The sequence below is a fragment of the Lepidochelys kempii genome, chromosome 15 (assembly GCF_965140265.1).
Source record: "Lepidochelys kempii isolate rLepKem1 chromosome 15, rLepKem1.hap2, whole genome shotgun sequence".
Taxonomy (NCBI): Eukaryota; Metazoa; Chordata; order Testudines; family Cheloniidae; genus Lepidochelys; species Lepidochelys kempii.
The window spans coordinates 20,147,390-20,159,614 of record NC_133270.1 but is presented as its reverse complement, the minus strand read 5'-3'; the positions used below and the strand labels follow the sequence as shown (position 1 = coordinate 20,159,614).

Genomic DNA, 12,225 nt, shown 5'->3' with positions numbered 1-12,225 from the left:
TTTATTGGATGGAGATGAAACTTCAGATAATGCCATATTATGGAATTTATTGACGACAAAAGGTTCTCTTTAAAAAACACCATAAAATGTACTTGCTACAAGATAGCTCTGTTGAACATGACGATACTCATCTCCACCCTATGAAGATCTAAATTTAGACGGTGCATAGTGTACTGTGTAGTGAAACCTGTTTTAAGGCTCTAATGAAACCAGTGAAAGTTGTCAGCTGCATAGTGATCATCATATCATATAATTATTGAATTTAGGAATACTTTAAAGTGGTCTCTACAAATATTTACTGGAGGGGAAATTTACTACAACTACCACTGTAGATCTTTGCTCTTTAATGAAATAAACAGGACGGTTAAACTCAGTTGATGCATCTTTATGTACAAGATATATAATTTATAATTCCAAACTTTTTACTGTTAATGGCTTTGGACCAGGATATTGTAACCAGGGAATGTGCCAATATAATGTTAGTCACTTTTCATATCTCCATTTTAATAACCTCAACCCACAGCCACATTTGAATCTCTGTACAGCAGTTTGGTCTACTCTCTGGATTATTTTGAATTTAGCAGTTTCATTTACACTTCCAATGAAAGGTTGACTTCAGACCATTAATCCTGCATATGATGTACTGTGCAGACCTAAGGTGTGCAATAAGTAATACATTCATTTTCCCACCTGCCTCTGACAGCTAAAATCTTGTTACATAGATTTTTAGAGCAGTGTTGTGTTTACACCTCTGAATTGTGGTAGCTGCATGAAAAAATTAAGTGATCCAAAGAGATGTCTGAGTTGCACTGATGGAAAATGTTTGCTTATGACAGCATTTCTTCATGAGTTGGATGTTTCGATACTGTAGTTAATAAGTGTATTGTTTGATTTTTCTGTTCCAGCTGCAGTGCTTGTTTATATATTTTTAAATTTGTGTATAATTTAAGGCAAAGGCATGTCAAGTTGCCTAGTTGTATAATCCTACTCATCTGCTGTGTAAAATATCATCTACAGAGTAGTGAGAGGCCAGCTAATTGGTCCTATTTTCTCTGGAAATATTTTGTTTTTTAAATATCCAAATTATGATCTGTGTTGCCTTGAAATGTAGCAAGTGTTAACCCTTTTTGTTCTTATTTTGCTGTTGTAGAGAGTTGATAAATTGTGGGTTTATTGCTGATCAACAAAAATTGGTTGCTTGAGTTAATCTATTAAGGCGAAAGATAAATCGAGTATATATCATGGTTGTGTGCATTAATTTGTGGTGAATGAGAATTGATATGTAAATTAGATACACCCCTCAAGCTCTAACAGATTACTAGGGCTGTGCTAGGTGTTAAGTGTGGGTATCACAGTTTCAACTTGTTTTATGTTAAACATTTTCTGCAAATGTAAATTTAATTTCAAAGTTATCTCTGTTTAAGAATAACAGGCTGTTTGTTACATTGTTGAATGGTGTTTTATTATGGTATTATGCAGAGCTTACTCTTGTTTTTTGGTTCATATATATATTAGATTTGGGATTTCTGTGTATAACTTTAGGTAGTTGGAAAGGTGATTCTTTAAAATTCTCTAATTTTTCAGGGTTGCTTAAATAATACATTTAAAAACATAATTTGTCATAAATGTTTCTGACCAGCCATCACACACCAGCAAGCTTTCTACTGAGTGTGCAAGTATTAAATGAAAAGCTTTAATTATATAATATAGGGCCTGAATTTCCTTTCTTCTACACCAGTATTATGCTAGTGTAACTGATATATAAACAGTGATAACTGTTCTGGATATTCAGGTCCATAGTGTGCATAAGCTCATATATATGAAAGACATTCTCTCTGTTCTGAAAAATGACTAAAGAAATTAGCCTTAAAAATTCAGCAGTTCTTGTCTACAAGGGAACTGCATTAAATAGCATAGTCATACTCCTCTTGATACAATAAAAGACAAGTTTAAGTTCTTGTGGCAAATTACATTAGAGCTGTTTCTCCCAACTATTCTTCAAACAGTGTTTTGAGTTGTGAATGCTTTTAACTTCCAACAGGATTTCCCCACTATCGCAAATGTATAAAACTTACACAGACTGTCAAACTTAAATCTGTAGAATCTCAGCAAAGGGGGTGCTACATTAATGTTGTTTGAAAACTAATTCACTCACCTGAAAATTACTTTTAAGGGTTTACCTGATGCATGTCATTTGCTGCTTCTTTTTCTTTTTCTTTTTTGTAACATGAGGAGCTACTTAACATTGTCTGGTTTTTAATGTTTAAGTTTATATGTACATTTTGTTCCCAAGATACATTGCCTTTTTCAATAGCTAAATTTAAACTGCATCTAGGATTTTGTTGCTCTGGGTAGTGTTTGGTTCGCGGCTTTTTTGCCCACATGTCACTGCTTTGATATGCCATCGGACAGCTACTCTATTTCCATTCTGTGAAATGAGTTGTTGGTGTTGATTGCTTAGTCTGTGGATATCTACCTCATGCAAACCACCAGAACATGTCACCCAGACCTGAGGCAGCCATGGTGATCATAAGTAAGTGGTGTTCCTTGTCACAAGAGGGGAACAATTGCCCTCCTGGATTGTCAGCCAAAAACTTGGAATTCTTTATTTCAGAAATGCCAAGAGGGGAAGTGTCATCAACCAGGGAAAAGAGTCAGAAGGCTCTGCCATGAGTACTGTAGCAAGGTAAATTAATTTAAGCCATACTAGTGATAGGGCCATTTGGAATAATGACATAGTATTTAATACTAATACCTGCATTCACATCCTGTTTAATTACAGTTACAATCTTGGTTGCTTCGTCCTTTTGGCATCTGCTTTCTCACTCAGCTCCTATTTAAAATTATGATACAACGTTCTGAAAATGCCTTTGTGAAATATATTACAATATTGGAAATTATAATGTATTCTAAAACCATGAAGGAGAGCGAGGAGCCGCCCATTATTCTCAGACCAGGGGAGCTTTCTCATAAACACTGAAATGACTCTTGCATAAAGCTAGTAAAAGATTGCATAACAATGTTATGTGCCTGATAGCATCAAAATGAAGCAGATAGTTTAAGTGTTTAAATGATTAACTGAGCTGTGTTTATATTTTTAGTTTACAAGAACTTTTTTTAGTAATTCGGAGTTGTACAGTTGAATTGTACCCATTATTAAGGGGATATTAAGCTATTTTCTGCTGTTCTTTTTCTCAGGTTTTCTTCACTTTTTTCAGCTTCTGTTAGTTTCCCAAAGTTTTTCTCATCCCTCCTTTTGGAAAGGCGTTTTGTATCTTATGTTTTTAATGCTTATTTGCTGCGCTGGTTTTTTGGGGTTGTTTTAGTCTGGGATTAAAACCTTGGCAGAGTCAGTTGGTTTTGTTTAATACACACAGCAATTCTCATGCACTCCTACAGTTTATAGATCACAATTGCTTATTGATTTGGTGCTTTAGAGAGCTTAGACATAAGCCTTGGGAAGCTGAAATGAAGAAAGGTGACATTGTAGGAGGGAGAGACGCTAGGAGAGTCTCTTACATAATGGTTTATGTTCAAAAAGAAAATTGGGGTACTGCACTTGCTGATGTATGAAACATGTCCGGAGAACAAAAATAGGCCATAGTAGTCTGCTTGGAAACCTTAAAGATTAGAGATGATAAAGCTGTCTGAAGTAGCGCATAAATTGTAAGGGTAGCTTTATTTGAAACAGGTTTCTAGTAAACTAATCATCTTGAAATAAGAGGAGCAGTCTCATTTTAGTTCAAGTGTTGATGCTGTCGTCTTTATGGTCTTTGAAGCATACTACTACAATACAGCTTTATTGCCATGTTTTTTGTAAATATCGTTGTAAAATAGCTACTGTCAATTAAAGTTCAGAGAGGAAACTGACTTTGGCGTAATATTTGACCTGAAACAGAGCGTCCAAATGTCTTGAAGTGTTGACTTGACATAATCACAGTAGAGAAAGGAGGAGAGCAAAAAAGATTACCAATTTCTGATTTGCTTATTCTAAGTTTTAACATATTAGTTGCTGTTCAAGTCACAGCAGGTATCACAGTATCAAATGGTGGAGTTGTCAGACCAAGCAGAGTGGAAATTACGGTGGGATTAATCTGATTTCTCCAGGTGCCTTGAAACAGCAGTTTGAGGATTGACAGAATTTGAAATAAGGAGCAAACGTACAGTGTCTGACTTGATTTGTTGTCAACAAGCCATTTCAGCAGAGTTCTGAGGCAAAAAATGATCAATTGAAATTTTCTTGGAGTGTGCAGTGTTTAATTGACTGCAGACTAAATTATTAATTTAGCATGAATTCAGCAATCACCCTTTTGATCCTTAGGGTAAAGGTAGTTTTATGGACTTAGAACCCTTTTTATACAAAATGTTTACTTTACAAACTAGAGAAGTGATTTGTAATGGTATTTTTTCTTCGTTTTGCTACTTTTGTGTACATTGCAATCAAACTAATACAGTGTTGGATGAAAGGTTGCCTTGTTGCATTAATACTGAATGTTGAATGTATACAGGGATTCCTTTTTTAGAGTATATGTGTCCAGTTTATCCCTTTAAATTGAGGGCATAAACTGAGGAGAACCTGTCTATCTGATACTACCAGATTCTTCAGAACCATCATTAATCTTTTAAAACCGAGGTTGAAATCTTCAAAATTGTGCCCAGATTAGGCTCGCACAAACCTGTTTGCATGAGAGTATGGGGGGCAATGTCGGCCTATGTTAAGCTCTGGCCGAAGCATGCATACATTTTGAAAGATTTCAGCCTTACCTCTCCAGACTGTTTTATATAATGTTTCTGCAGCATTTGAAAATGTAAAGTGTTGATGGGGTTATGTTTTGGTAGCTCTTGTGGAGTTAGCAGCTAATTTTGATCTAATTTATGTTGGGGTGCCCAGGGCTTTTGCTTGATGCTTCAGTTTATATTTTCATAACTCAAAAGAAATATTTAGTAAAATAAATGAGTGTTAATTTTTAATATGATTGCTGATAGACTCCTCCAGTATTCCTTCCCTCAAAGATCAGTAAAGTACATATAGCAAAACCATTACACGGAGATGCTAAGTGACTTTATCAAGGCTACACTGCAAGTAAGTGGCAGTCCCAGGATTAGACCTGAATATCTGGCTCCTAGCTCTTTGCTCAGTGTACTCTAGGCCAGTCTGTTTCTAACATGCATATGTGTGAGATCTGATAGATTTCCTCACATTGAAAATCTTCGTAATCTTTGCTGAAAACTGAAAGTCATGTTAATAATTGATTTATTTCTTATTTCAGGCTGTCAGTAACATGCCATATCCTTTATTGACTGGAGTCAGAACTTTACCCACCGTAGAAGTGAAATCATCAGAAAGGCCTTCAATCCAAAACAAAGATCCTCCCAAAGATGAAGAAAAGGAAAAGAAAAAAAAGAAACACAAGAAAAGATCTCGGACGAGATCTCGGTCACCTTCCAAATATCATTCGTCGTCTAAGTCCAGGTCTAGATCACATTCAAAAGCAAAGCATTCACTTCCCACTGCCTATAGAACTGTCAGGCACTCAAGGTGGGTTTGGAAGTGGAAAGTATGCTTTACTATTCTATTTGGGCTAGTATTTAATTTGCCTCTGCACCTTTTTCTATACACATTAGAAAGAAAATCCGCTTGTATAATGTAGATAAGAGAACTGGAAAACATTTGAGTCAATATATAATCTTTATATTTGATAATGTTATGAAAAATTTCATTTAAGTATTTCCAAGATAGTTTCTAAGCACAATTTTAGAGTGAATCTACTAAATGATTCTAACTGGTCCATTAAACACTTGTTGATGGTCTGTGGTTGTGTTAAGTCATAGGGCGATGACTCCCTCTATTTCCAACTATTTCTACAGGTGTTTTTATTCATTTCAAAGAGGAGCCTGGACACCTGTAAAATAGCTGGGAACAAAGGTGGGGAGCCAATGGGGAGGGGCGTCTGCAGCTACATCGGCAGAGGAAGAAGTATGAGCTGTCCTCCGTGACCAGGGCCACCAGCAGGACAAACTGCAAGCAAGAGTGTCAGGAGCTACCCATGGCTTTGCAGCTAGTACTGGGATAGAGAAGTAGAGCAGAGTAAGGAAACAAGGTGTCATGTCCAGATAAGCAGTGGAAAAGAGAGGAACAGGTGGTTGAGCAACACACTCAGGAGAGTAGAGAATGAAACTAAGCAGTTGGGCAGGGGATCAGAGAAAGGGAGAGAAACAGATTAGACTGGAAAGGGAGCAAAAAAACTGTGTAACTAACTTGGTTAAAAAAGCCCATTACAGTCAGTTAAAAATACAGAACTACATTCCTGTTATATTACCACATAAGCAAATATTGCAGTCAACACAGGAAAGTTGCGTGATTGCAAATGGGAGAGGCGTGTCCATGAGACACTTGAGATGTGGTCCACACTGTGAAAAAGTCCCCAAACCCTTTTAGTACCTTAGAGTTCTTTGGGTGATTTTCCACGCAGATTCCACTCTTAGTGCTCATGTGTCCTATGCACTTCATCGGATTCTCTTGGCTAGCTGTTTACCTTGGGGGATGCTTGCATCCTAGGTGCCCTGATGCCATGCCCTCTCAACTCACTCGTCTGAGGGCATAAAGGGCAGAGCAGGCCCAACAACCTCTCAGGCCCTTCTTTACTGCCTCTGGCTGTGAGGTGGAACTCCTGGCATCATTGCTCACTCTGCAGTTCACCTTAGATTTCGGATAGTGTTAGTGTAGTTAAGTTTCCGTTGCTTGTTGACATGTATATAAAACCCTGAATTTGATCCTCTTTCAGTCACTTGAGTTTCATTTTGTTGAGGACAGTCCCCCTGCACTCTATATAGCGGTGCTATGACCACGGCAGAGGCTAAATCACTAGGGTATTAAACATGTCTGTCAGACATGTCCCCCATCTAACTCTGCTGGGCCAGTCAACAGTGGACATTCTTGGTGCCTGATATGCCTTGGGGAAGGACACATTCTGCAGCATTGTTCCATGTATCATTTCTTCTCCAGGTGTATCCAGAGAGTGAGGGAGTTGAGAATAAAACTTCTCCTTGTGGAGAAGTCAGTGCAGATCTTCTCAGACTCTGAGAAGTCTTGGGAGAAGCCTCAATCTGTGGATTGGTCAGTGTCCTGGTGAGCCATGACTCCATTCTGAACTCACAGGCCACTTCTTAGCCCTTATTCATCCCCGACTACATCAGCAATGACATCCAGTAGAGGCAAGAAGTGACCAGCCCCAAAGTACAGGTTGCCTTTCTCAGGACCTAGCAGGAGGCACATGAGTCGTCATGACTTGGCCCCAGGCTCAGTCAAGAGTCATAAGTAAGAGAATACCTTTGCCACTAGGTCAGTAGTGACATCTATGGCAGCTCACGTGAGACTGTTGAAAGCTAAAGATTGCACTGCCTCCAGTACTGGCGCCTCAGCACAGACTTCGGTACCCAGCATGTCCTCATTGACTCCCACATTCTTGGTGGTGACTGTATCCAGTACATCAGTACAGACTATCTCCTTGGGACCTGAGGCATTAGTATCAACTTATTTGGCACTGAAGCAATATAAGCTGCCAAGTGATGTGTTGGTTGGCTCAGTTCTGGAGTTCCAGAAAGATTTGGGGAGGTTATTACAAACCTGCCTACTGTAGAGTTTCCACACCTGGCCAGTGAAGTGTTCTGTATTCTAACCCACTGGTTCATAGGCACTCCTCATAGGACTGCCCCTTTCTTAGAGGAGATATGTTCCTTCTCCTCCTTCTATGAACATACCAATGAAATATCCCGTATCTATCCTTCATCTCCTCCCAAGTAGCTCAATGGGAATCTAAACTGGGAGGAATGGTAGATACGCTGGAGGGCAGGGATAGGATACAGAGGGACCTAGACAAATTGGAGGATTGGCCCAAAAGAAATCTGATGAGGTTCAATAAGGATAAGTGCAGGGTCCTGCACTTAGGACGGAAGAACCCAATGCACAGCTACAGACTAGGGACCGAATGGCTAGGCAGCAGTTCTGCGGAAAAGGACCTAGGGGTGACAGTGGACGAGAAGCTGGATATGAGTCAGCAGTGTGCCCTTGTTGCCAAGAAGGCCAATGGCATTTGGGGATGTATAAGTAGGGGCATAGCGAGCAGATCGAGGGACGTGATCGTCCCCCTCTATTCGACATTGGTGAGGCCTCATCTGGAGTACTGTGTCCAGTTTTGGGCCCCACACTACAAGAAGGATGTGGATAAATTGGAGAGAGTCCAGCGAAGGGCAACAAAAATGATTAGGGGTCTGGAACACGTAACTTATGAGGAGAGGCTGAGGGAACTGGGATTGTTTAGTCTGCAGAAGAGAAGAATGAGGGGGGATTTGATAGCTGCTTTCAACTACCTGAGAGGTGGTTCCAGAGAGGATGGTTCTAGACTATTCTCAGTGGTAGAAGAGGACAGGACAAGGAGTAATGGTCTCAAGTTGCAGTGGGGGGAGGTTTAGGTTGGATATTAGGAAAAACTTTTTCACTAGGAGGGTGGTGAAACACTGGAATGCGTTACCTAGGGAGGTGGTAGAATCTCCTTCCTTAGGAGTTTTTAAGGTCAGGCTTGACAAAGCCCTGGCTGAGATGATTTAATTGGGATTGGTCCTGCTTTGAGCAGGGGGTTGGACTAGATGACCTCCTGAGGTCCCTTCCAACCCTGATATTCTATGATTCTATGAATCAGGGAGAGAATCCAGAAAACAATAAGGGGAGCTAGGAAGAGCACTCCACTTAGCATCCTTCACTGTGCCACTATCCCCTGCTTTCTGGGGTTTTCAACCCTACTATAGAAAACTAGTGTCTTCCACTGTGTTTAGAGAAAGGTCGTCTCACTGAAGAAGCAAATTTAGCCTCCATAGGCAACTCCATCCATGGCTGCTGCAAAGTCAAGAGGAGAGTGGAAAAAAACAGCAATCTCCTAAGCAGAATCATCATTATACAAGAGAAGGAGCATAAATGCTTTGCTTTGATGATCTCTGATGTGCAACTCCAGAGAGATTGGCCATGCCATTCGATCTGTTGGAACCCACCAAATCAGTTTGGCCCACAGCAAAGATGGATGCTGCTATCTCAAAAAAGCACAGAGAAGATGTTGGATTCCTGCTAAGGGGTTTGAATACTTGTACCAAATATCCTATATCTGGCTCTCTGCAGGTAGAAGCTTACAGGAGAGGATAAAAGAACTAGTCTACAGCTCGTGAGACAGACCCCAAAAAACTAGAATTTTCTGGTCAAAAGGTGTATTTGTCTGCGAACCTATAAAGGAGGGAAGCAGACTGCCATGTGATACCCTCAAAATATGATTTTTTGAATTGGTGCAAACTATCCAATGCGGTGGATAAATTATCCAATGAGCACCAACTGAAATCTCTTATGACTGAGGGCTGCCTAACTGCCAGAACATCTCTGCAGACTGTGCTGGATGTGTCTGTCACTCATCTGAACAAAGGCCACTGCAGCTGCTATGAGGAGATTGTCAGGGCTCAAGTTGTCAAGACCTCCTCATTTGAGGGCAACAGTCCCTTTAATAGTGGCACTGATGAGGCGCTCAGATTTCAGGGCAGCTTTGTGCAACGTGGGGTTCTGTCTCTGCTCCAAAAAGAAAGCTGCCAAGACAAGCCATGCTTCAGGCAGCGTTCTTTGATACATTTATCACTAGGATCCTCACAGCCTCAAAGGAAGAGGCAGATATTAAAGTGGAGGCAACCCTCTGCTCTCCTCAGCTGCTCCACAGTTTGGGGCTTCAAATAGGCCGAAGAGTCAATGCTATTGTTAGGAGCCTGCTTGGACCAGCATGGGATCTGTTTTCTTTTTTTAACCTCTCACAAGAAACTCCCTTACCTTCCCCCCACCCCCACAAGAAGCAAGAGGTAAACTGCCTCTTACAACTGGGAACAATGTAAGAGGATCCCCTTGGAGTTCAATGTGTTAAAATTCAATTTAGATTATTGATGAGATGTCAGATAATCCAGGCCCAATCAATTTATTAATCAAAGTTTATTAGTCAAAGGTTAATCAGCATGATGAAGAAAAGCAAATACAATACTGATCTGGGGAAGCAGTCCTGCTGCCTGGTCTATTCCAACTAGTGTTCAGAAATTTATCCTTGTATATAACATATATGTCTACGAAAGAGACAGAATTCCATTCTCATGTTCTGTTGAGCCATGGAATTCCCTTCATGGCCTGTTAATTTACATAATATATAAGCTAAAGACAGTATCACAGAAGGGATCTCTAACAATAGGTATTCCCTTTCTTGGTTTTCTGGACATCTGGACACAATTTTCTAAGTGTCAACAGGTCAAAGCAAGAGGACGCACAATCTGTCAGTCAACAACAACACTAAGATTTAGATGCAAAGCATTGTGGGACTTTGCTTAATCTATAAAGGCCTCTGGGAGTCTGATTCATCTGCTAACAAGGAGCAATGGCTTTTATTCCCACTACCTCTTACTCTCAAAGAAGAACAAGGCTTCTGAAGGCTCATCCTCAATCCTCAACATCTCAACACCTTCATCTGCAATTTTCAAATTTAGAATGGTGACTTATTTCTGACTTTTTTTTTATAAATTCCTTCATTAGATCCTATGGACTGATTCCCACAGTTCTTGACCACCAAGGTACCTAGTTTCCATATCACCATATATCCAGCTCACAGGAAGTAACAAATTCCTTCTAGGAACATCCTACCGCTAATAGAGTTCTGCCCTTCATCTTCTTTACCTTGCCAAGTTTTTATCACATACCTTTTGGTTGTGGCAAGTCATCCAAGGAGACAGGGAATCCAGCAATACTCTTACCTAGATGACTGTCTAATTCAAGGGTGATCACTACAGGTAATTAATTCAGTACAGACAGTCCTGAAAATTTTCACCTTGGTAGTTCTCAATATAAACAGGGAGAAATTCTCTGACACCATAGCACTAACAGAAGCATTGTTAGACTCCAGATCAGTGAAATCCTACCTTCAGAGTGCTGGTGGACAACTCTGCAGCAATTCACTGTATCAACAGGCAAGGGGCAACATGATCATCCCTACCGTGTCAATATGCTGTATGCCTGTTGGAGTGGTGCATTCAGCACCAGATAATGCCAGTAGCTCTGCACCTTCTGGGTCTTCAAATACTCTAGCAGACCCGCTTAGCAGGGACTTTTCCAAGAAATAAAAATGGTCTGTCAAGGAGTCAGTTCTGCACAGTGTCTTTTGCAGGTAGTAGATCTGTTCGCAACAAACCACAAGAAGTGTCAGCATTTCTGCTTCAGAGGAGGCACAAGTCCCAAGTTCCCTGTCAGATGGCGGCTTCATTTCTTAATCCCTGAGGATAATATGCCTTTCACCAAACCCCATGATATCAAGTTCCGTGAAGAAATTGAGGCAGAACGCAAGATGCATAATCATAGTAGCCTCAGCATGGGCCAAGCTGTTCTTCAGATTCAGATTAGGTGACTGTTAGCACAACCATCTTACCTGTTCTATTCAGGTCTCCTAGAACAATGGTTAGATCCTGCACCCACACCCAGCATCCTGGCACTAGACAGCCTGGATGCTGGTTGAATGAATCCCATAAATAGGACCCTACCATATTTGTGGCTGTGAAAAATGTGTAATGGACCGTGAAATTTGATCTTTTGTGTACTTTTATCCTATATTATAGTGTAAAAGTGTACAAAAGTACACAGTGTTTCTCAAACTGGGGGTCCTGATCCAAAAAGGGTGTTGCAAGACTATTATAGAAGGCGGTCACGGTATTGCCACCCATACGTCTGTGCTGCTGGCAGCAGCGCTGCCTTTAGAGCTGGGCACCCAGCCAGCAGCTGTGCAGAAGTAAGGCTAGCCTTGCAACCCCCCTTTGGGGTTTGTATTTTACCGTTTTTAAATACACGCTCATGTTTTGTTACAACACCGTGAAATTTAAGATTTAAATATCTGAAACTGTGTAATTCAGGATTTTTTAAATGCTGTGACCGTGAAATTTATGAAAATTGACACTGAATTTGGTAGGACCCTACCTATAAAGCAAAGCTATTTTGCTGCAGTTCAGAACATTGTGCTCCAGAGCAGGAAACCTTCAACTAGACTTATTTGCAGAGCTAAATGGAGAAGGTTTTCTATTTGGGAATCTCAGCACCAGTTTTCTTCCCTCACAGCACCAGTGTCAGTTTTGGACTGTCACCTTGAAGCAGTCTGGACTCCATCCATTAATAAG

At 40.4% G+C, this 12,225-nt stretch overlaps 1 protein-coding gene across 5 annotated transcripts in view; it reads left to right on the top strand.

The window, feature by feature from the left end:
* The window catches only part of SFSWAP (splicing factor SWAP), a 94,577-nt gene that overhangs the window by 65,134 nt on the left and 17,218 nt on the right, over positions 1-12,225 (top strand). For 3 of the 5 annotated variants that reach the window (XM_073312293.1, XM_073312290.1, XM_073312295.1), the window contains exons 14-15: positions 2,615-2,686; positions 5,271-5,539. In XM_073312293.1, the coding sequence (XP_073168394.1) occupies positions 2,615-2,686; positions 5,271-5,539 (341 nt within the window). The remainder of the gene's footprint in view (positions 1-2,614; positions 2,687-5,270; positions 5,540-12,225) is intronic. The other 2 variants (XM_073312294.1, XM_073312291.1) reach the window with 1 other exon arrangement.